A 22830-nucleotide genomic window follows, 5' to 3' on the forward strand; every position below is an offset into this window, starting at 1 on the left:
ATGTTGATTAAATAGTAATGTAAATATAGTTGGAAGAATTAACACTTTACAGGCTTGGTTTACTGGTTATTCACATTTTAGTGTTAAGTAGTCATCATTCCTTTCTTTAAAACTAGTTATGATGCTTGCCGTGAGAGAGTAGGAATGCTAATTGAACTACATGTAGAACTTAAGAACTTGGGCACTAGAAAAACATTTGCTTTTGAATCTCTTATTTTGTCTACCTTGGGCAGGTCACCTAATCTCTGTAGGCCTCAAATATACATTTGTAAGGGATGATGCTTGTACCATCAGTAGAGCAGATAAATGCGTAGTGAACTCATGTATGTGAGGAGGTTAGCACAGTTCCAGACCCATTGAAAGCCCTCAATAAATATTTGCCATTATATTTCATATTTCTAGACGAGGAAGAATAAAGGAAAAAGGAAATTTTGGAGGATGGATAAGGGGAAAAGCTGGCTGACCCGAGTCGGGGGCTAGCTTGAGAAGTCAGAATTTCAAGTGACCTGTGACAGGCCCACTGTGGAAGATGGGAAAATAGAATAGCTGGGAAATGAAAAGGTGCCTTTGTGGAAAGCTATAAATTATTTCACTATTTTAATCATAGATTTTGCTTTGTAAAGAAACATAGGTGCTCTTATTTAAAATGGTCACTATAGGTACTGTATATATAATTTTATCATTATCAGTATTCAGTAATGTGTATCTTTAGACCACTAGTATTTGTTTCATTTTTAAAAAATGTTTTACCAAAATTGCCTTTGCTTTTCAGTTATTTGTTTGTTTTGGTAGGCTGATAGTCTAAAAAACTGAATACAAAAAGCGTATAATGAAGAGTAAGCCTCTTCCTAGTCTGCCTCAGTCTCCATTTCTCCTAGAGGATCAGTTCCTCTTCCACTTTTCTTTTCTTTTTCTTTTTCTTTTTTTTTTGTTGTTGTTTTGTTTTGTTTTGTTTTTTGAGATGGAGTTTTGCTCTTGTTGCCCAGACTGGAGTGCAATGGCGTGATCTTGGCTCACTGTAACCTCTGCCTCTTGGGTTGAAGCAATTTTCCTGCCTCAGCCTCCTGAATAGCTGGGATTACAGGTGTGTGCCACCACGCCTGGCTAATTTACTTCCACTTTAAGCACAAATCATTTTAAGTGGAACCTTCTTTCATCAATTAAAGCCTCTTTCTTCCTCGCCTAATCCTCAAGTATACTGTGACACAACCAAATATATATTTGGAAAGTTAAAGAAGCACATTCTAAAAGAGACTTTTGAAAATTTAGATAAAATTGGATTTGATCTTTCATCCTCCCTCAGATTTCTTCCTTGAGCCTTTTAAAAGTTTACCAAAGTTAGTCAGAGCAGTTCTTTATGATTGGCAGAATCTAAAACCCTTCTTAGAACAGTTTCAGGAAAAAAAAGGCAATAGAAACAACCCTGAATTGCCATGAGACTAACAACTTAAAAATCACAACTGTTACCATTTTTTTGTACCCTTCCAGAAAATGTTTTATAAACATACAGCTGGTACCATCACTCTCCTTCCCCTGCCACACTTACTTTTCTGTATCTTGTTTTGTTTTTTTGAGAGTACAGATGCTCCTTAACTTAGAGGAGTCCCATTCCAATAAACCCGTCCTAAGTAAAAAATATATTTTGTATACCTAATCTACTGAACCTCATAGCTTAGCCTTGCATACCTTAAACATGCTTAGAATGCTTACAGTATCCTAAAGTTGGGCAAAACTTTCTGACAACGTGGTAAATGTAGAGTATTGGTTGTTCACCCTTGTAATCGTATGGCTGAACGTGGCTCACCACCTCTGCCCAGCATGGTGAGAGTATCATACCGCTCTCTGCTGACTGTGTGTAACTTCCACACCATTGTGAAGTTGAAAAATTCTAAGTCAAATCATCGTAAGTTAGGAGCTGTCTGTATACAATCTTGAAGATCCTTTTATATTTTTCTGTTTGTTTCATTTTAATGCCAAAGGATTCAAAGCAACATCTTTACACTTATTAGCTATAAAAACAAAGCTTTAAAGATAGGAAACAACGTTGTATGGGTAAATTGCTTTTTTGATAAGTTTACATGTTGCTTTTGCCTGGTTATAGGAGACTAAAAACATTTTATGTAATTAACAAATTATATAAATTTGAATAGGCATGAGCAAAGAATATAACCCCAGTTTTATTTTTATCATTTCAAATGCAAGGTCAACACAAACACTGTTAATTTGCAGCCTTTCTGTGGAGTGCAAATGCTAAAATTGGGCCACTATTTTTAAAACTTGAGGCAAGGGATAGAAAGCATTTTGAATACAGGAAAGGATATACAGGATGACTGAAACCACAGAGATTCAAAGCCAGCCACAACACAAGTAGCATTTTGCAGACCCAGGGAATTATGCTTAACAATCCTAAAAAAACTATTTAATCTCTTTGAACACAAAATAAGAATGTCTGTAAATAGTTTTAAATATAGTAAAGCTTTCTAAAGGTGAGAATCCAATGAAATGAGTATTTAATGCTAAGATGTAAGAAACTGCATCTGGGGAGTAAGATGACTTCTATTTACTCCTTTTTCTACTGACTTGAGCTCTTTAGAATTTTTTTAAAAACAATGTAGAATTAAATAGCAGACAATAGTATATTTAAAATAAGACCAAAAGATTAATTGCACATTTAATTAGAACCAGGCTCCAGAAAAATTGTAAGAGATAGAAATCTGTGATTTTGAAAGAACACCAAAATTCCTGAATAAATTTGTGTACAGATCACAAATGAGCCATACTCTTAGAGGGCTTCGCACAATTTAATTTTTCAATGATCAATGAAATTTCAGTGAATAAATTATTTTGAAAATTGATGTGCTTCACTGAAAAATTAGGGATGATATTGAACCTTCTGTATAAATACAAGTTTATAAAAGTGTATAAAAAAGAGGATTTTCCACTTAGCTTCAATTCCTATTGTTTTATAAAGCACTTGTTTTCACTTATTTTCTGAGGCACATATTAACTGTCTGATAGAACTAAGTGTTTATGAGAAATACAATATAATTTGTATTCATCTTTAGCTTTACACTGAATAGAAAAGCCACTAAGTCATTTTAAAAGTAAGAGTTGTGGCTACTCTATGGAGTAGCCATTCTTTTATTCCTTTACTTTCTTAATAAACTTGCTTTCACTTAAAAAAAATAGGAACACTCTTACACTGTTGGTGGGAGTGTAAATTAGTTCAACCGTTGTGGAAGACAGTGTGGCAATTCCTTAAGGATCTAGAACCAGAAATACCATTTGACCCAGCAATCCAATTACTGGGTATATACCCAAAGGATTATAAATCATTCTACTATAAAGACACATGCACACGTATGTTTATTGCGGCACTGTTCACAATAGCAAAGACTTGGAACCAGCCCAAATGCCTATCAATGATAGACTGGGTAAAGAAAATGTGGCATATATACACCATGGAATACTATGCAGCCATAAAAAAGGATGAGTTCATGTCCTTGCAGGGACATGGATGAAGCTGGAAACCATCATTCTCAGCAAACTAACAGAAGAACGGAAAACCATTCTCACTCTGTATGTTCTCACTCATAAGTGGGAGTTGAACAATGAGAACACATGGACACAAGGAGGGGAACATCACACACTAGGGTCTATTGGGGGGTGGGGGCTAGGGGAGGGATAGCATTAGGAGAAATACTTAATGTAGATGACGGGTTGATGGGTACAGCAAACCACCATTGGCACATGTATACTTATGTGACAAACCTGCATGTTCTCTGCACATGTATCCCAGAACTTAAAATATAATAAAAATAAATAAGTAAGAGTTGCATTGCTAGATATCAGAAGTCTTAAAAATGTAAGTAATTCTACTTTTAGATATTTATCACACAGAATAAACATGGAGAAGAACAAAGATTTATCTGCAAGGATGTTCATTCAAGCATTATTTGTAATGAAAAATTAGAAACAGTACAAATACTCTGAAAGAGGGGATTTACCAAATAAGTTATGATATAGTAATATGTAGCCATTAAGTATTATGTTGATGAACAACATGAAAACATAGTGACAATGTGTTAGTACCAACAAAAAGGTTATAATATTGTATGGTCACATTGTTCTCACCCCCAAAAAGGTACACATGTGTTTTGAAAGTAGGTCAGAAGGGGGCCGGGCTCAGTGGCTCAACGCCTGTAATCCCAGCACTTTGGGCGGCTGAGGTGGGTAGATCACTTGAGGTCAGGAGTTCGAGACCAGCCTGGCCAACATGGTGAAACCACGTCTCTACTAAAAATACAAAAATTAGCTGGGCATAGTGGCACATGACATGACTGTAATTCCAGCTACTGGGGTGGCTGAGGCAGGAGAATCGCTTCAACCTGGGAGGCTGAGGTTGCAGTGAGCTGAGATCGTGCCATTGCACTCCAGCCTGGGTGAAGAAGTGAGACTCTGTCGCAGAAAAAATAAAAAAAGAAAGTAGGTCATAAGGATAAAGACAATAAAATTATATTTGTCGATATTTCTGGATAGAAGGATTATGAGTAATGTTAATTTTCTGTTTGGGACATTCATTATCAATTATTTTCTGCAGTGAACACACACCACCTTGTGACTTTTCCTTATAGCCCAGTTTTACATAATTTTTTCCTCTTTAGTTTGTCTTACTTACTCAGAATACAAAAGCCCCCTTGCCCCCAACTTTCGAAGGCCAAAACAGGAGGACTGCTTAAGGCTAGGAGTTCAAGACCAGCCTGGACAACATAGTGAGATCCTGTCTCTACAAAAAACTTAAAAAATTAGCTGGGTGCAGTGGCACATGCCTGTAGTCCTACCTATTCAGGAGGCTGAGGTGGGAGGATCACTTAAGCCTAGGAGTTCGGGACTGCAGTGAGCCACAATCATGCCATAAAAAAGAAGAGCCCCACAGACCCTCAGAGACTTCACATGGGGTAGGGGAAAGAATGTGGCAGTGGTTGGATATTGTAAAGCTGAATGTTAAAACCACAAATCCCATTATAAGATAAGCAGATGCTGAATTTACCTTTTTAGTAGACATTATTCGTGTCTTAAAAAATTTTACTTTCTGACCTTATGCTGTACATTTATAAATGCTATACTTTTCTCAAACTTGAAATGCAATGCTTATTTTCTTGAAATTGTGGGGTAAAATGCAAATATAAATTATTAATTCATTAGGCTATTGAGAAATATCTGTGTAAAAGCACAAGGTGAGAAAAATAGGTGTTTCTTCCCCTTACTGAGTCTCAGTTATAGTTTGGCTGGCCTATGCTGAGAGATTGTTACCAGGGGACCTACTCATATTTGTTCTTTGTCAGCCAGATCTCATAGATAATTCCTCCTAGAGAATGTACTTCCTCTGTACCTTATATTGCTTAGTTAAATGTTTCCAAAGGCTTCATGCTCTTTTTATAATATTGCTTTTTCTAGATATAAAGACCTGAAGATAGTCTTTTCTGTCCAAAGATGGAAAACAGTACTACTACCATTTCTCGGGAGGAGCTTGAAGAACTACAAGAGGCATTTAATAAAATAGGTATGCTTGAGAAAAAGTAAATATGATATTACTGGTCTGCTTGATGTCAGACTTCAGGAATGGAAAAATACCTTTTATTTCATCTACCACCACCCAATTACCTCCAGATTTATTCCTTTTTTTCTATCTAGGTTTCACTGGATTCTTTCTTTCTGAAAGATAAGCTACGACTGGCTTGAATTTCTAGGTGAATTGGACTTTGAATTCTTTGATCATTTCTTTGCAGAGAGTAATCCAGGTTAATGAATGACAATGTAACTGAATACACTTTACACGGTATCCTTATTACAGAGAAAAAAATATAAAAATACTTCCTTGTGTATAAACTGAACTCTGGCCTTCACATCTCTGCACTAACAATAACACTTTCTGACTTCATGCAGAATATTTTTAAAATCTCAGTATTGTTTTTAAATGCCATATGTCTTATTTTCCTTCTCCCACATGCATAATTTAGAAAGTCTTAGTATTGTTTTTAAAGGCCATATGCCTTATTTTTCTTCTTTCACTTTTTATAGCCATTTAGTGTTTTGTCTTTATGACATTATCATTTTGACAGTTTCGTATTTTTCTTCCAAAAATTTTTCCTCATACTCTGTTGGATCTCAATTCTTCTGCAATTTGCTCTTAGGAAACCCATCGTAAACAAGGAGAATATAAATACCTTTTTTTTTTTTTGCTTTAGTTTGCAAATGCATGCAAGTGAAAGGTGAACCCAGTGAAAGGTGAGCACAGTGAATAGACACTGGGATAATGACACCACTATGTTTGCCCCTTACTCATCAAGCTCGTTCTCTAGTGTAATAGAGCCCTCCATGAAAAACAGTCATATGGTAGATCAGGGAGGAGAAAATGATCACCGCTGGTCTTGTGCTTAGATTTCTCACAAACCTAATAACGACTAAAATTAATGTGAGTAAAATATCATGCAACATGAGTTTTATTGACCAATACAAAGAAAAACGATATGTTTAAAAAAAAAAAAGCACTCCAAAAAAAAAAAAAAAAAACCAAAAAACTGTGAAACTCAGGAAGCTCATGTTTTACAAATCATTACTGTGAAATAAAGTAAACTAAATTCTACAAATCTCTGGGCTCTTCCATTTCTCCCTGGGAATGGCATATTTGTCATTAGAGCATTGTATGAATATGGTATGATTTTCAGAAAACAATCATACATTTTATAGAGAATTGTATGTAGTGTCCAGAATCTTTTCAAGACAAAAACTGGGCAATTGTTGAAATGTTCTGCTCATTCTGAGCATTGAAACAGAGGAAGTAATAAAAATGTATCTCGTAGTTTGATATTTCTGTTATTTTATAGATGCAGTTTTGTAGCTTGAATAAAAGTTCTACCCAGGTCTTGGTAAAATAAATGAATTAGTAATATATTTGCTTTGTTTAGCACAACAACTTTAATCTTTGACTCATGAACATATTAATATAATCTTGCAATATTTATTTAATGATATATTGAATAAACAATTCACTGATGGAACAATTTTTTTTTTAAAACAAAACCTTGTATTGAGGGCTGACTTTCAATAGATTATAGTGGGGGAGCTGCTCTGCTAGGTACAAAACCCCAACCCAGAAGCAGGTCCTTGATGGAACAATTTTGAGAGCAAGATAATTTGTTCTGTTTGAGCAAAGCAGTAACACTAGCAGAATAGGTACTTGCTGACTTTATTTAGGAGGTAAACTGCTACTCTGTGAACTCAGAAACCTCTCTGCTAATTTGTAGCACACTTTTCTCAAGGATAGAGGAACACGGCCATCCAATGTTATTAGATGGAGTATTTGGGGGCCACTGGGGAGAAGGGGGAAGTTGAAATATTTCTCTGTATTGTTTCTTTTTGAAATTGTGGTAAAATATACATAACAGAATTTACCATTTTAACCATTTTTAAGTGTATAGTTCATTAGCATTTAGTACATTCACATTGTTCTACATTCATCACCACCATCCCTTTCCCAAACTGAAACTCCATATCCATTAAACAATAACTCCCAAGCCCCAGGTGACCATCATCCTACTTTCTATATGAATATGACTAACCTAGGTACCTCACATAAGTGGAATCACATAATATTTGTCTTCTTGTGACTGGCTTATTTCACTTAGCACAATGTCCTCATCAACAGCTTCATCCATGTTGTAGCCTGTGTCAGAATTTCCTCCCTTTTTAAGGTTGAATAATATTTTATTGTATGTATATGCCACATTTTGCTTATCCATTCATCCACTGATGGCCATTTGGGTTGCTTCCACCTTTTGGCTATTGTGAATAATGCTATGAACATGGGTCTACAAATACCTGTTGAAGTCCCTGCTTTCAATTATTTTGAGTGTAAACATAGTAGCGGAATTGCTACATCATATGATAATTCCATATGTAATTTTTGGAGAAACTACCATACTGTTTTCCATAGTGGAGGCACCATTTTACATTCCCACCAGTGGTGTACCAGGGTTCCATTTTCTTCACATCCTCACCAACACTTGTTTTCTGTTCTTTTGGATAATAAGCATTCTCCTAGGTGTGAAGTAGTATCTCATTTTATTTGCATTTTCCTTATGACTAGTGATGTTTAGCATCTGATGTGCTTATTGGCCAATTGTATATCTTCTCTGGAGAAATGTCATTTCAAGCCCTTTGCCTATTTTTGAATCACGTTGTTTTGTTGTTGTTGACGAGTTGTAAGAAAGTCCTGTTTTCTTTTCAAACTGTGATCTTTATGGTTATTTAACTTAAGCCTTTATTTCCTCACCTTTAAAATGGGAATGACATTAGTAACCACCTCAAAGTTGTTGTAAGAATTTCATGAGATGGCCGGGTGCGGTGGCTCACGCCTGTAATCCCAGCCCTTTGGGAGGCCGAGGCAGGCGGATCACAAGGTCAAGAGATTGAGACCATCCTGGCCAACATGGTAAAACCCCATCTGTACTAAAAATACAAAAGTTAGCTGGGCGTGGTGGCACGCACCTGTAGTCCCAGCTACTTGGGAGGCTGAGGCAGGAGAATCGCTTGAACCTGGGAGGCAGAGGTTGTAGTGAGCTGAGATCGCACCACTGCGCTCCAGCCTGGCGACATAGCGAGACTCCGACTCAAAAAAAGAATTTCATGAGATAAGTCAAGTTCTTATCGCTCCACTGCACTCCAGCCTGGCGACAGAGCAAGACTCCGTCTCAAAGAAAAAAAGAAAAAAACAATTTCATGAGATAAGTCAAGTTCTTAACAAGTCGCTTGGCTAAGCATGTATGTGCATTAGATGGTTTCTATTAGTTCTTGTCATGTCACACCAAAACCACAGAGGGCCTAGGGATGGAGCCTGGGAGCTTAAGCCCCCATATCTGTCTTCAGAATCCTAGCTCTTAACTAATCCTGTTAGTTTAACATGATCGTTATTAGGCAAATAACTTCCTCAGTCTTGTTTATTTTAAAATATTTCCTGCTATTATGCTGGTTTAGAAATAAGCCAGCCTAATCTATGTGTGTATTTCAGAATTATGGGAAACAGTTCTGAACTGGTCATGTAATGAGATTTTTCTCTAAATTCAAAGAAAGCAATATTATTGCAATATCAAGCAACTTAGCTTCCTAGCTGAATTTTGCAATTATACCAATATTTTGGTTATTGGTGGTTCTAGTTTAGAAATATTCTATCATTCTGAACAGTATTAATTCTAAAACTTTCATTTGAAAGTTCCAAAGAAAAGTTTCTATCCTAACCATTAATTCAGTTAGTATAGCAGCTCTTTTATTAAGAAGAACAAGAAATATAGGAAACAAAGCAGCTATTAGCAGATGAGCAAAGAGAGCCTATACAAGGTGGATCCAGGCAACAAAACAGCGCAAAGCTCTGCTGTCAACTCTGGGCAGAAGCGTTTTGTGTTGCCTTTGTTCTGAGTCAAGAAGTGATACCCAGCCTCTAGGGAAAACCTAGGGAAGGGCATCTCTCAATGATGCCATGACATGAAAACACCTGGAAACCTGTTTCCCAAAGTCCAAATATAGGTGTGAATTTCTTGAACACCTAATCTCAAATGACATCAAGCATGATTCAGCATACGTAATGGTATCATGAATACATAATGAAGCAGCAATGAATTATTGACAGATGAAACAGAACTGCCACCAAATGAAACGTAGAACACAAATGCCTTATGCGTATTTTACACAGCGCATGTATTTTATATGGAATGTGGGGTCAGCAGATTTATTTTCTAAATTCCCTCAAGAAGTTAAAGTCTGAGTGGGTGCTCCCTTTTTAGCTATCTGTGACTTCCCCATGCTTATTCCTTTTTTTTTGAGATGGAGTCTCACTTTGTTGCCCAGGGTGGAGTACAGTGGCGCAATCTCGGCTCACTGCAACTTCTGCCTCCTAGGTTCAAGTGATTCTCTTACCTCAGCCTCCTGAGTAGCTTTGATTACAGGTGCCCGCCACTATGCCCAGCTAATTTTTCCATTTTTAGTAGAGATGGGGTTTCACCATGTTGACCAGGCCGATCTCAAACTCCTGACCTCAGGTGATCTGCCTACCTCGGCCTCCCAAAGTGCTGGGATTATAAGTGTGAGCCACTGCGCCTGGCCCCCCCCCATGCTTATTTCTTTGATGCTTAGTCATGTGCTAAAACTGGGTTTTCTATCAGAGCAACAGTACCCTTAAAATATATATGGTGGCCCTAAATCTATGGGGATAAACTCGATTTAAATATATACAAGGTTTTTGTTTTGTTTTTGTTTTCATTTTTTAAGAGATGGGGTCTCACTCTATTGCCTAAGTTGAGGGGCAGTGGTGCGATCATAGCTCACTACAGCCTCGAACTCCTGGGCTCAGGCAATCCCCTCACCTTAGTCTCCCAAATAGCTGGAACTACCAAGCCTGGCTTAAATATGAATTTTTAAAATAAAGCATATAGCATATTCTGTACAGTTCAGGTACAGGAAAAAATGTTACTGCCATCTGTGAAACAAATGTGAAAGGCTCTGTCTGCACATCTATGAATCCTCCCAAAAGGCATTCTTATTGTACACCTTCAACAAAGATTACAAAATATATTTTATGATATATCTTTACAGATATTGACAATAGTGGGTATGTCAGTGACTATGAACTTCAAGACCTGTTTAAGGAAGCAAGCCTTCCTCTGCCTGGCTACAAGGTGCGCGAGATTGTGGAGAAAATTCTATCAGTTGCTGACAGCAACAAAGATGGCAAAATCAGTTTTGAAGAGTTTGTGTCAGTAAGTAATCTAATCCTTTCGGGCTACTGATAATCTTGCTTAGAGCAGAATTGTAGTAATGTCATCACTAGCTTTGGTTAAATCCAGCTTCAGAGACCAGAAAAAGGACTGCTTTAAAATGATGATGATGATGACAATAACTATTATTATTGAAATAATTTCCACAACTAATTCATAAAACAAAGGAAAAAAATTATTCTCAAATTGTTGGAATGGAAATCAGGTTTAGATAATAGTAATTCGTTCCCTAGAATAACTAGGTGAGTTCAATGCTTATTGACCATTAATATAATTGAATAAATATTTATGAAATATAAATTGTCTGGTTTTGCATTCTTTATTGATTAAGCAGGTATTTTAGCTCTTCTCTTCCTAGAAATTTTGCTAGGCACTGTGAGTAATGTGATGAGTAAAAAGAAACGTGATTCCTGTCTTCATGGAGTTTATATGTGTGGAGAGGACTGCATTGCACAAATTGATAAAAGATAATTGTGAGAATTGCTATGACAGAGTGGTACAGGTCCTGTGAGAGTTTGTGGTAGAAGGAATTGAATTTGGAGGCAAGGCTGGATAACCCAGGGACTCAGGGAAGGTATCCCTACAGTGTGAAGACTGTGATGTGTTCTGAAGAAAGATGTTAAACAGATAAAAGTGGGTTGTGGGAAAATGAATAATGTAGGAGGCAGGTAGACATGACAGCATGTGTAGACTCCCTGTGGCTTTAGAGATGGTGAATATTCTCAAGCAACTGAAAGAAGGTTTGTGTGACTGGAGCTGAGATGGTAAGGGTAAGGAATGTAGCTGGAGAAGTAACTCAGAATCAGGTCACACAGGGCGATGTCGAATTTTTGTTTTTATCCTAAAAGCAATAGGAAGCCAATGAAGTGGGAAGAATAGAATGTGAAGTGACAAGATCAGATTTGCATTTAAAAAAAACCCAATCACTTTGCTGCAAGCAGAACTGATTGAATTGAGTCTTGCCAATCTCTGGTGAGTCCAGTGAGAGAGTGATTGGGAAAGGGAGTTTCTGTAAGCCTATGTTATTTCCTCTAAGAGCTGACTTATTTTATCATGAATGCATTTGAGATGTTCAGGCAGGAAAATATCTTCATTAAGGCATTCTTCTATCTTTAGCATGTAGTTAGTTATTTCTTAGGTTTTCAGTACAAAAGATTATGGCAAGCCAAGAAGAATAATTTCAGTGTGTTCAATTTAAGCTTAGTTATAAAAAATTTATTCCACCGTTTGGGGTTCAAGTATTTGTCTATTTTGTGTTATTGGTAAAATGATGAAAGTTATCTGTGTATACAAGCAATAAGTACAACTGACTAGTATTTAATTTGATGTCATTTCAAATAAAGAAGTGTAAATAAATATCCATTTTGTCAGGTTTTTATTGATTATCTGATTCTCAATTTTACTTATGTTCCATTCCAGCTAATGCAAGAATTAAAAAGCAAAGATATCAGCAAAACATTCCGAAAAATAATTAACAAGAGGGAAGGGATTACTGCTATTGGAGGAACTTCAACTATTTCCAGTGAGGGCACACAGCATTCTTATTCAGGTAACTGACTTCTCCAAATTTGATCTTTTAGTCACTGATTCATTCATTAAGTGGCATATTTAATCAGTTCTAAGATGCCACTCATTGTGATTCATACCGTTATTTTATGTGCCACTGAGGAGAAAAAAGTACTGCAGACCACAGTATAACATGCCATTGAATTTGAAATACATCTCAGTTTCACAGATGTCAAAATGAAAAATCCTAGAATCATTGAAATCAATGAGTTCCTGCTATGTATCAGGCTTAGTCTACAGAAACAAGATTATAAACAACAAAGTGGAAGTTGTTTATACTCCAGCATTAGATGTATTTAAAAGTGGCTTTTCAATGGCTTTTCATCCTGACTGATGAGGTGGCTTTACTTTTAGACCTGAGCTAGGAATGGGGGAGAGGCTTCTATCACAAGGATTTTTCTCTTCCATTTTCTGAGATCTGAGATACCCGATTCACCTTTTATCTAGTAACCAAGTGACTAGAGAGCATAGCACCTGATTTGCTTGATCTGATTAAACCACTGGACCATTGCCCAGTGGGAAATGCAGAAGCATATTAACTTTTAAGATGAGGTGTCTTCCCCGTGTTAAGTTATCTAAGATGTCTAAGAACCTTTGGCCAAGTTCTTTTTATTTATATGAACATAACTAGAACTATGCTTTTTGGCCTTTTGACAAAATTACCTGTAACCTTTTCCCCTCTTTCTTCATTTCAGATCTGAATCTGTTAATTATCCTCTTGATTCTGTCCCTTCCTAATTGGATTTTCCTCTAGCGATACACTCAAATTTCTCTCCTCTATTATATGTTTTTCCTAACTTTTTCCCACTAGGGAAGCAGCCATAAAGGCAAAGGTCCATAACTGTTACCTTCACTTTTTGAAAGGTATTCACCCCTTAACCCAGTTTCTGCCTGTCAATTCTACTGAAGTGGCTTCTTTTTAAAGACAAAAAAAATTATTAAGGTATAATACACATTCAGCAAAGTGCTATAATCTTAAGTATATGGCTCAATGAATTTTTCCATGTGTATACATTCATGTAGCTGCCAACCAGAACAAGACATGGAATCTTTTCATCACCTGAAGACTCCCTCATTCCCCTGATAGTAACTATTCTTCCCTAGAGGTAACCTCTTTTCTGATATTTGTCACCATAAATTTTTGTTTACTTATTTTTTGAGGTATAAGATACTTGTAGTAAAGTGCATGAAGTGTACTTTTTTTTTTTTTTTTTGAGATGGCGTCTCGCTCTGTCGTCCAGGCTGGAGTGCAGTGGTGCGATCTCGGCTCACTGCAAGCTCCACTTCCCGGGTTCACGTCATTCTCTTGCCTCAGCCTCTTGAGTAGCTGGGACTACAGGTGCCTGCCAACACGCCCAGCTAATTTTTTTGTATTTTTAGTAGAGTCAGGGTTTCACCGTGTTAGCCAGGATGGTCTCGATCTCCTGACCTCATGATCCACCCACCTTGGCCTCCCAAAGTGCTGGGATTACAGACATGAGCCACCACACCAGGCTGAAGTGTACTATTCTTAAGTATATGGCTTGATGATTTCTTTTAACCTATGAATACACCTATATAACTATTCTCTAGAAAAATATATGGAACATTTAATGGCTTTTATAAAAAATAGCAGCTTTATTGAGATATAATTGACATACCATGGAATACATTTTTAAAGTATACAGTTCAGTAGTTTTTAGTGTATTCATAGTTGTGCAATTGTCATCACTATTTAATTTCGGAACACTTTCATTACACCAAAGAAAAACACTATATTCATTATCAGTCACTCCCCATTTCCCTCTTCCCGAAGGCTCTGCAACCATTAAACTACTTTCTATTTCTACAAATTTGCCTATTCTGGAAGTTTCATATAAATGGTATCATACTGTAGTGGCCTTTCATTTGACAGGCTTCTTCACTGGTGTAATATTTTCAAGGCTTATCCATGTTGTCACATATATCATACTTCATTCCTTTTTTTCTGACTGCAGCCTTGACCTCCAGAGTTCAAGGGATCCTCCCACCTCAGCCTCCCAAGTGCATAACCATGCCTCCCAAATGTGCACCACCATGCCCAGCTAATTTTTCTATCTTTTGTAGAGATGGGGTTTTGCTATGTCACCCAGGTTGATCTTGAACTCCTGGGTTTGAGCGATCTGCCTGCCTTGGGATTACAGGTGTGAGCCATGGTACCTGGCCCCTTCATTCCTTTTTATTGCTGAATATTCCATTCTATGGGCAATACCACATTTTGTTTATCCTTTCATCAGATGATGGACATTTGGGTTGTTTCTAGTGTTTGGCTATTATAAATAATGCTATATGAACACTCATGAATGCATTTGTGTGTGGACATATACTTTGAATTCTCGTAGGCATATACTTAGGAGTAGAATTGCTTGAATTTTTGTTAACTCTATGTTTATCATTTTTAAAGAACTGCCAAATTGTTTTCCAAAGTGACTGCACTTGTGAGGGCGATCTGGCTGCGACATCTGTCACCCTATTGATTGCCAGGGTTGATTTGGCTGATCTGGCTGGCTAGGCGGGTGTCCCCTTCCTCCCTGAGTGCTCCATGTGAGTCCTTCCCGAAGCTGCGTGCTCGGTTGAAGAGGACAACCATCCCCAATAGAAGAGGACTGGTCTTTGGTCAAGGGTATACGAGTAGCTGCACTCCCCTGCTAGAACCTCCAAACAAGCTCTCAAGGTCCAAAGTGGCTGCACCATCTTACATTCCCACCAGCAATGTATGAGGGCTCCAGTTTCTTCACATTCTCACCAACACTTGTTTTTGTCCATTTAAAAAATTACAGCCATCCTAGTGGTTGTGATGTGGTATCTCATTCCTGGTTCCTATACCTGAAACATCCTTTCTTTCCTTGCCTGTATTCACCTATTGAAAAACTATATTTCAAATAGTACCTCCTCCATAAAGCCTTTTCTTGATCACCCTAACTAAAAGTGATTGCTTCTTTTTTTAAATTCTGCAAACATTGCATATATATTTCTGGTGGTGTGTGTATTTCCCTTATATCACATTTCTTTGTATATTTGTTTTATAATTACACTAAAAAATTCCTCAATGGCAGATACAGTATTTTAGTGATCTCTGAATTCCTAGACTCCAAATCCTTCTAAGGAGGTGTGTATGAGGAGGCGAGAAGATAAGGCAGATTATGATATGTACAAAGAGGAAGTATTAGTACATATTTGTGTTTTTGTTGACTTGTGTGTGTATGTATGTGTGGTGGATTAAATTTTGGGGGTACCTGCAAAATATTCCCTTGGGAAAATTACTTAATTCTAGGAACTGGGGCAACAATGGAGAAGGCCAAATCATTATGTGCTACCCTCTGATGGAAATGGGGATTATTTACTTTAAGGATTTATAATCTTAAATGGTTTTTATATCTACAGAATAATAATAAAGTTGTACAATGTTTTTACTTTAAGTTCCTTCCTATTTTCCCCACTGCATAACCCAACAAAATTTTCTACTTAAGATCAATGTACCCATACTAGAAGCCATGTGTTGAGAAATTGTTGGATGAAGATGGCCAAAGATAGTGCTTGTATCTAGATTTGTGTCAATTTTTTCTTCGTTTTTTGTTTTTTTGAGACAAGAGTCTTGCTCTGTTGCCCAGGCTGGAGTGCAGTGGCGTGATCTTGGCTCACTGCAACCTCTGTCTCCCAGATTCAAGCAATTCTCCCTGCCTCAGCCTCCAGAGTAGCTGGAATTGCAGGTGCCTGCCACCACACCTGGCTAATTTTTGTATTTTTTAGTAGAGATGGGGTTTTGCCATGTTGGCCAGGCTGGTCTCAAACTCCTGACCTCAGGTGATCTGCCCACCTCAGCCTCCCAAAGTGCAGGGATTACAGGCATGAGCCACCACACCCAGCCAATTTGTGTCAATTTTTTAATAGTTAAATTCCATTGAAATTGAGCTGTTTTATTCATTTGAATAACTCTTGACTGAATTCAGTATTTCTGTTGTAAGCTAAAAATCACAGCTCTCTAAACCTTTTGGGGAGGATGGGATTTATTGCCATGGTATTTGTTTCTTGTATTTTTTTCCTTATTTAATTACATATACATATTTGACCTCCGATGGTCTGCTTCTGACTCATTAGCTTTCAGAAGCAATACATATTTGGAAATATTTTTGAATCAAACCAAATATATATTGTGCTCATTTAAGATATATACCTTCATCTCTCCTAATAGATCAGTTTTTTGTTTTTTTGTTTGTTTTTTGTTTTTGTTTTTGAGACAGAGCCTTGCTCTGTCACCAGGCTGGAGTGCAGTGGCGCGATCTCGGTTCACTGCAAGCTCCGCCTCCTGGGTTCATGTCATTCTCCTGCCTCAGCCTCCCAAGTAGCTGGGATTACAGGCCCACGCCACCATGCCCAGCTAATTTATTTTTGTTTATTTAGTAGAGATGAGGTTTTAACATGTTGGCCAGGATGGTCTTGCTCTCTTGACCTCGTGATCTGCCCGTCTCAGCCTCCCAAAGTGCTGGGATTACAGGCGTGAGCCACCGTGCTCCCCGTTTTTTTTTTTTTTTGAAAGGGTCTCTCTTTGTGGCTTAGGCTGGAGTGCAGTGGCAGGATCTCCACTCACTGCAACCTCCACCTCCCGGTTCAAGCGATTCTGAAGCCTCAGCCTCTCGAGTAGCTGGGACTATGGGCATGTGCCATTATGCCTGGCTAATTTTTGTATTTTCAATAGAGACGGGGTTTCTCCGTGTTGCTCAGGCTGGTCTTGAACTCCTGACCTCAAGTGATCCGCCCGCCTTGGAAGTGCTTTGGGAAGTGCTGGGATTACAGGCGTGAGCCACCACACCCAGCCACCTTTCTTCTTTTCTTGAACCCTTTTGTGTTTTAGTAGATTTGTAATAATGGTCAATTATTATCTTTGAGCAGAAATTAACAAGTATGTTTTTGTAGTGCAATAGCTATGTATGTTTTTATAGTGCAATAAAGTTTGTGAAATGAGATTTGCCTACCAAGGTTTTCTCCTTTCAGAGGAAGAAAAAGTGGCTTTTGTTAACTGGATAAACAAAGCCCTGGAGAATGACCCTGACTGTAAGCATCTTATACCCATGAATCCCAATGATGATAGTCTTTTCAAGTCACTTGCAGATGGCATCCTTCTTTGGTGAGTTGAACTTCTGGTTAAGGAAGCTGCGTTCTTGCTGATTACATTGATGAGCATTCCATGAAAACTCCAATTCAGCTGTCCATTGTCTTTTGGAGTCAGTAGCTACTTAGGTCATGAAGAATTTATATTGCATAGAAAATGAACTACTGTATATCTATTGGAAAATTTCCAAAATTTTCCTTCAAATACAATCCCTTGTTTTTCTGTTGCCTTTTACGTGTATTACTGTAATAATTGCCAGGAATCTTTTGAGTTATTTGTCTGATGCAGTTTTAAATATTCGCAGGGTTTCTCTTTTCTTTTTCCAGTAAGCGAGTATTGATTATTGACTGGAATGGGACATGAGGAAATGCAAAGGGAAGATATTCCTTATTTGTACCTAAGTGAAAATAATGTTTTGATTCAGCCTTGTGTTATCCTTGGCTCTTTGCATTCTATTTTGTCTCACTATATTGTAAACTCTCTGAGGGAATGTCTTTGTCATTGTTGTGTGTACCACAGTCCCAGCATACTTCTTTGGACAAAGCAGAGGTCTTTCCTTTAGTTTATAAAAAGTACGAAAGATTTACAAAGTAGAAAATAACCATCAAAAATATCCTTACCACCCATAAATGACTTATTAATATTCTAACACATTTCCTTCAGTCTTTTTTTTTATGTTTTTACTTAAAAAGGAAAACAAAACCTTACCCATAAGTACAGGATATTAGATTTTATGACATTAAATATAAAATATACCTTGACCTCCACCTACAATTCTTATCTTTCTTTGACTCTCAGAGAAATTCCTATTATGAACCGAATGGGTATTTTCCTATTCTTGTTTTAAAAGGTAAAATTCTAAAATATAGAGACAAAATTTATATTAATTTCTCTGAAAATGTCTAAATTATTGGTCTTAGATGAAATCTCTGGCTTCGTATCTTTCTGCAACAACAGTAATTTTAACAGTGTTGATACTACTTTATGAAACTTGGCTTCTTGGAGAATTTCTTTGTTTTAGGCTGCGGAATACTGATGATCATTAAGTGAAATAAAGACAAAACTAACATAAAGAAAATTCAGGGTGATGACTGGGCGTGGTGGCTCACGCCTGTAATCTCAGCACTTTGAGAGGCTGAGGCAGGAGGATCACTTGAGGTCAGGAGTTTGAGACCAGCCGGGCCAACATGGTGAAACCCCATCTCTACTAAAAATACAAAAATTAGCTGAGAGGTGGCACACACCTGTAATCCCAGCTACTCGGGAGGCTGAGGCAGGAGTATCACTTGAACCCAGGAGGTGGAGGTTGCAGTGAGCTGAGATCACACCACTGCATTCCAGCCTGGGTGACAGAGGTAGACTCCCTCTTAAAAAAAAAAGAAAATTCAGGATGGTTAAAAAAAATTAGGAGAAATGCCAAGATTACTGTTGCAGTGAGTGATGGATTTGTTTTAGGAATGGGAATATTTCTTGGATTTTAAGAGTTAAGTTCCTGGCATGAATTATAGTTTAATTAATTATTATTATTATTTTTTGAGATGAGGTCTCTCTGTTTTACACAGGCTGGCCTCAAACTCTTGGGCTCAGCCTCCCAAGTAGCTGAGATTATATGCATGTGCCACCATGCCTGGCTTACTGTTTAATATTTTAAAGTAATGAATTATTTTCAAAATTTATCTATTTTGGCTGTTTGCAATAATAAACTAAAAAAATTTCTTGGAGTATTAAACTAAATTATTCTCATTTGCTCTTTAGCAAAATGATCAACTTATCTGAACCAGATACAATTGATGAAAGAGCCATCAATAAGAAAAAGCTCACGCCATTCACTATTTCTGTAAGTATTTGCCCTTTGCTTATTATCATGTTACTATGCTGAGAAATATAAGACCTTTATTAATGAATGCTTGGACCCAGATAAAACCTTTGATTTAATTGTAATGCTATTCTCCTATAAAAACTTTTTTTTTTGGAATCCTTTTTTTAATTTTTATTTTATTTTATTATTATTATACTTTAAGTTTTAGGGTACATGTGCACAATGTGCAGGTTAGTTACATATGTATACATGTGCCATGCTGGTGTGCTGCACCCATTAACTCGTCATTTAGCATTAGGTATATCTCCTAAAGCTATCCCTCCCCCCTCCCCCCACCCCACAACAGTCCCCAGAGTGTGATGTTCCCCTTCCTGTGTCCATGTGTTCTCATTGTTCAATTCCCACCTATGCGTGAGAATATGTGGTGTTTGGTTTTTTGTTCTTGCAATAGTTTACTGAGAATGATGATTTCCAATTTCATCCATGTCCCTACAAAGGACATGAACTCATCATTTTTTATGGCTGCATAGTATTCCATGGTGTATATGTGCCACATTTTCTTAATCCAGTCTATCATTGTTGGACATTTGGGTTGGTTCCAAGTCTTTGCTATTGTGAATACTGCTGCAATAAACATACGTGTGCATGTGTCTTTATAGCAGCATGATTTATAGTCCTTTGGGTATATACCCAGTAATGAGATGGCTGGGTCAAATGGTATTTCTAGTTCTAGATCCCTGAGGAATCGCCACACTGACTTCCACAATGGTTGAACTAGTTTACAGTCCTACCAACAGTGTAAAAGTGTTCCTATTTCTCCACATCCTCTCCAGCACCTGTTGTTTCCTGACTTTTTAATGATCGCCATTCTAACTGGTGTAAGATGGTATCTCATTGTGGTTTTGATTTGCATTTCTCTGATGGCCAGTGATGATGAGCATTTTTTCATGTGTTTTTTGGCTGCATAAATGTCTTCTTTTGAGAAGTGTCTGTTCATGTCCTTCACCCACTTTTTGATGGGGTTGTTTGTTTTTTTCTTGTAAATTTGTTTGAGTTCATTGTAGATTCTGGATATTAGCCCTTTGTCAGATGAGTAGGTTGCAAAAATTTTCTCCCATTTTGTAGGTTGCCTTTTCACTCTGATGGTAGTTTCTTTTGCTGTGCAGAAGCTCTTTAGTTTAATTAGATCCCATTTGTCAATTTTGGCTTTTGTTGCCATTGCTTTTGGTGTTTTAGACATGAAGTCCTTGCCCATGCCTATGTCCTGAATGGTAATGCCTAGGTTTTCTTCTAGGGTTTTTATGGTTTTAGGTCTAACGCTTAAGTCTTTAATCCATCTTGAATTAATTTTTGTATAAGGTGTAAGGAAGGGATCCAGTTTCAGCTTTCTACATATGGCTAGCCAGTTTTCCCAGCACTATTTATTAAATAGGGAATCCTTTCCCCATTGCTTGTTTTTCTCCAGTTTGTCAAAGATCACATAGTTGTAGATATGCGGCGTTATTTCTGAGGGCTCTGTTCTGTTCCACTGATCTATATCTCTGTTTTGGTACCAGTACCATGCTGTTTTGGTTACTGTAGCCTTGTAGTATAGTTTGAAGTCAGGTAGCATGATGCCTCCAGCTTTGTTCTTTTGGCTTAGGATTGACTTGGCAATGCGGGCTCTTTTTTGGTTCCATATGAACTTTAAAGTAGTTTTTTCCAATTCTGTGAAGAAAGTCATTGGTAGCTTGACGGGGATGGCATTGAATCTATAAATTACCTTGGGCATTATGGCCATTTTCATGATATTGATTCTTCCTACCCATGAGCATGGAATGTTCTTCCATTTGTTTGTATCCTCTTTTATTTCATTGAGCAGTGGTTTGTAGTTCTCCTTGAAGAGGTCCTTCACATCCCTTGTAAGTTGGATTCCTAGGTATTTTATTCTCTTTGAAGCAATTGTGAATGGGAGTTCACTCATGATTTGGCTCTCTGTTTGTCTGTTATAAAAACTGTTTTTTAAAGAGATGAGGGTCTTGCTATGCCACCCAATATAGATCACTGTAACCTCAAACTCCTGGGATCAAGTGATCCTCCAACCTGAGCTTCCTGAGTTGTTAGGGCTATAAGCATGTACCACTATGCCCTGCTAATTTTTTAAAGTTTTTGTGGAGATGGGGTCTTGCTGTGTTGCTCAGTCTGGTCTTGAACTAGTGGCCTCAAGTGATCTTCCTGCTTCCGCCTCCCAAAGTGCTGGAATTATAGTCATGAGCCACCATGCCTGGCCAAAACTGGATTTTTATTAAATAAAAATTCAGTTGGATTTTGTAATGAATGAAATGAAGATTCAAGGTACTTTGGATGCACTTACTTAAGCTGTAGTATTCAGTTTATATTATTGTAATTGTTGAATTATTTATTAATGAACACCTGTTTGATGCCAGTGCTCTTATTAGGTGGTTGAAAAAGAACACTGCAGTTTTATCATTTCACAAAATTTTAAACTAATCTTTTTGTACTAAATTGTTCTGTAGTTGGCTCCTCCATACAGATCTTGTATAAGTCCAGGTATTTATACTTACCACACTTTCCCCCTCAAAATCTCTAGAACAATGAGTGGATATTAATATTTACTGAGTACTTACTGGGTATCAGTCACTGTTCTAAACACACTATGTAAATTATCCTCCCAGCAACTTTATAATAAGGTATATACTATGATTTTATAGATGAGGAAACTGAGGCACTGACAGGTTATACAGAGGCAGAGCCAGGATGTGATCCCAGTCGTCTAGCGCCAGAGCTCATTTCTTAATCACTGTGTTATACTGCCACTCTCATGTGGTGGTAGTAATAGCAACTATTTAAGGTGTGGTCACAATAGTAGCTATTAAAATTCAGCTACTGCTAACCTGTGTCCTTCATTTGGCAAGTGCAATCCTTGATTTCACTAAAATTGTTGAGTCTTCTATAGAAAGCTAGTCTTCTATAGACTATTACCCCCTGCATATTTTGGAAGTGTGCTATCTCTAAAAATAAAACTGCATGATAGCCTCTCAGATCCACTCTGTGGCTACCGCAAAATACTTATAGAATACTTTTTCTTTATTTTCTTTAATGCACTAAATATAAATATTAAAGTAAAACCAAGCAATAAATGTATACGATAGTAAGAAATGCTGTATTTCAGATTGAGTGACCAAAAAAAGGTCATGTATATATTCTATAAATAAGATAGATGTTAATATTTTCAGTAATCATGGATATTAGATGAAGATCCCAGTACAACATGTGAACAATAATCTGGCAATTGCAACTGGAAATAGGCTTCTTCAAGAATGGTAATTTCTATTAGTGATATGCAGCATTATTGACCTATTAGCAAGCATGGGACAAGAAAGCCACGTAGTCAACATCCAATTCTGTACTTCTCAAAGATTATAGGAAATGAGGGAACCTGTTAGACAGTCCAAGCCTAACCATGTACCACTGCCCTAAGAAGGCAG

General features: G+C 37.3%; 1 protein-coding gene across 17 annotated transcripts in view; it reads left to right on the plus strand.

Moving 5' to 3' along the window:
* The window catches only part of PLS1 (plastin 1), a 135035-nt gene that overhangs the window by 80161 nt on the left and 32044 nt on the right, over window positions 1-22830 (plus strand). For all 17 annotated transcript variants that reach the window (XM_054681122.2, XM_054681132.2, XM_054681125.2 and 14 more), the window contains 5 exons: window positions 5458-5563; window positions 10648-10811; window positions 12249-12378; window positions 17406-17538; window positions 19279-19360. In XM_054681122.2, coding sequence (XP_054537097.1) covers window positions 5494-5563; window positions 10648-10811; window positions 12249-12378; window positions 17406-17538; window positions 19279-19360 — 579 coding nt within the window. In that variant the 5' untranslated portion in view covers window positions 5458-5493. The remainder of the gene's footprint in view (window positions 1-5457; window positions 5564-10647; window positions 10812-12248; window positions 12379-17405; window positions 17539-19278; window positions 19361-22830) is intronic.

The sequence above is a fragment of the Pan troglodytes genome, chromosome 2, assembly GCF_028858775.2.
Source record: "Pan troglodytes isolate AG18354 chromosome 2, NHGRI_mPanTro3-v2.0_pri, whole genome shotgun sequence".
Taxonomy (NCBI): domain Eukaryota; kingdom Metazoa; phylum Chordata; class Mammalia; order Primates; family Hominidae; genus Pan; species Pan troglodytes.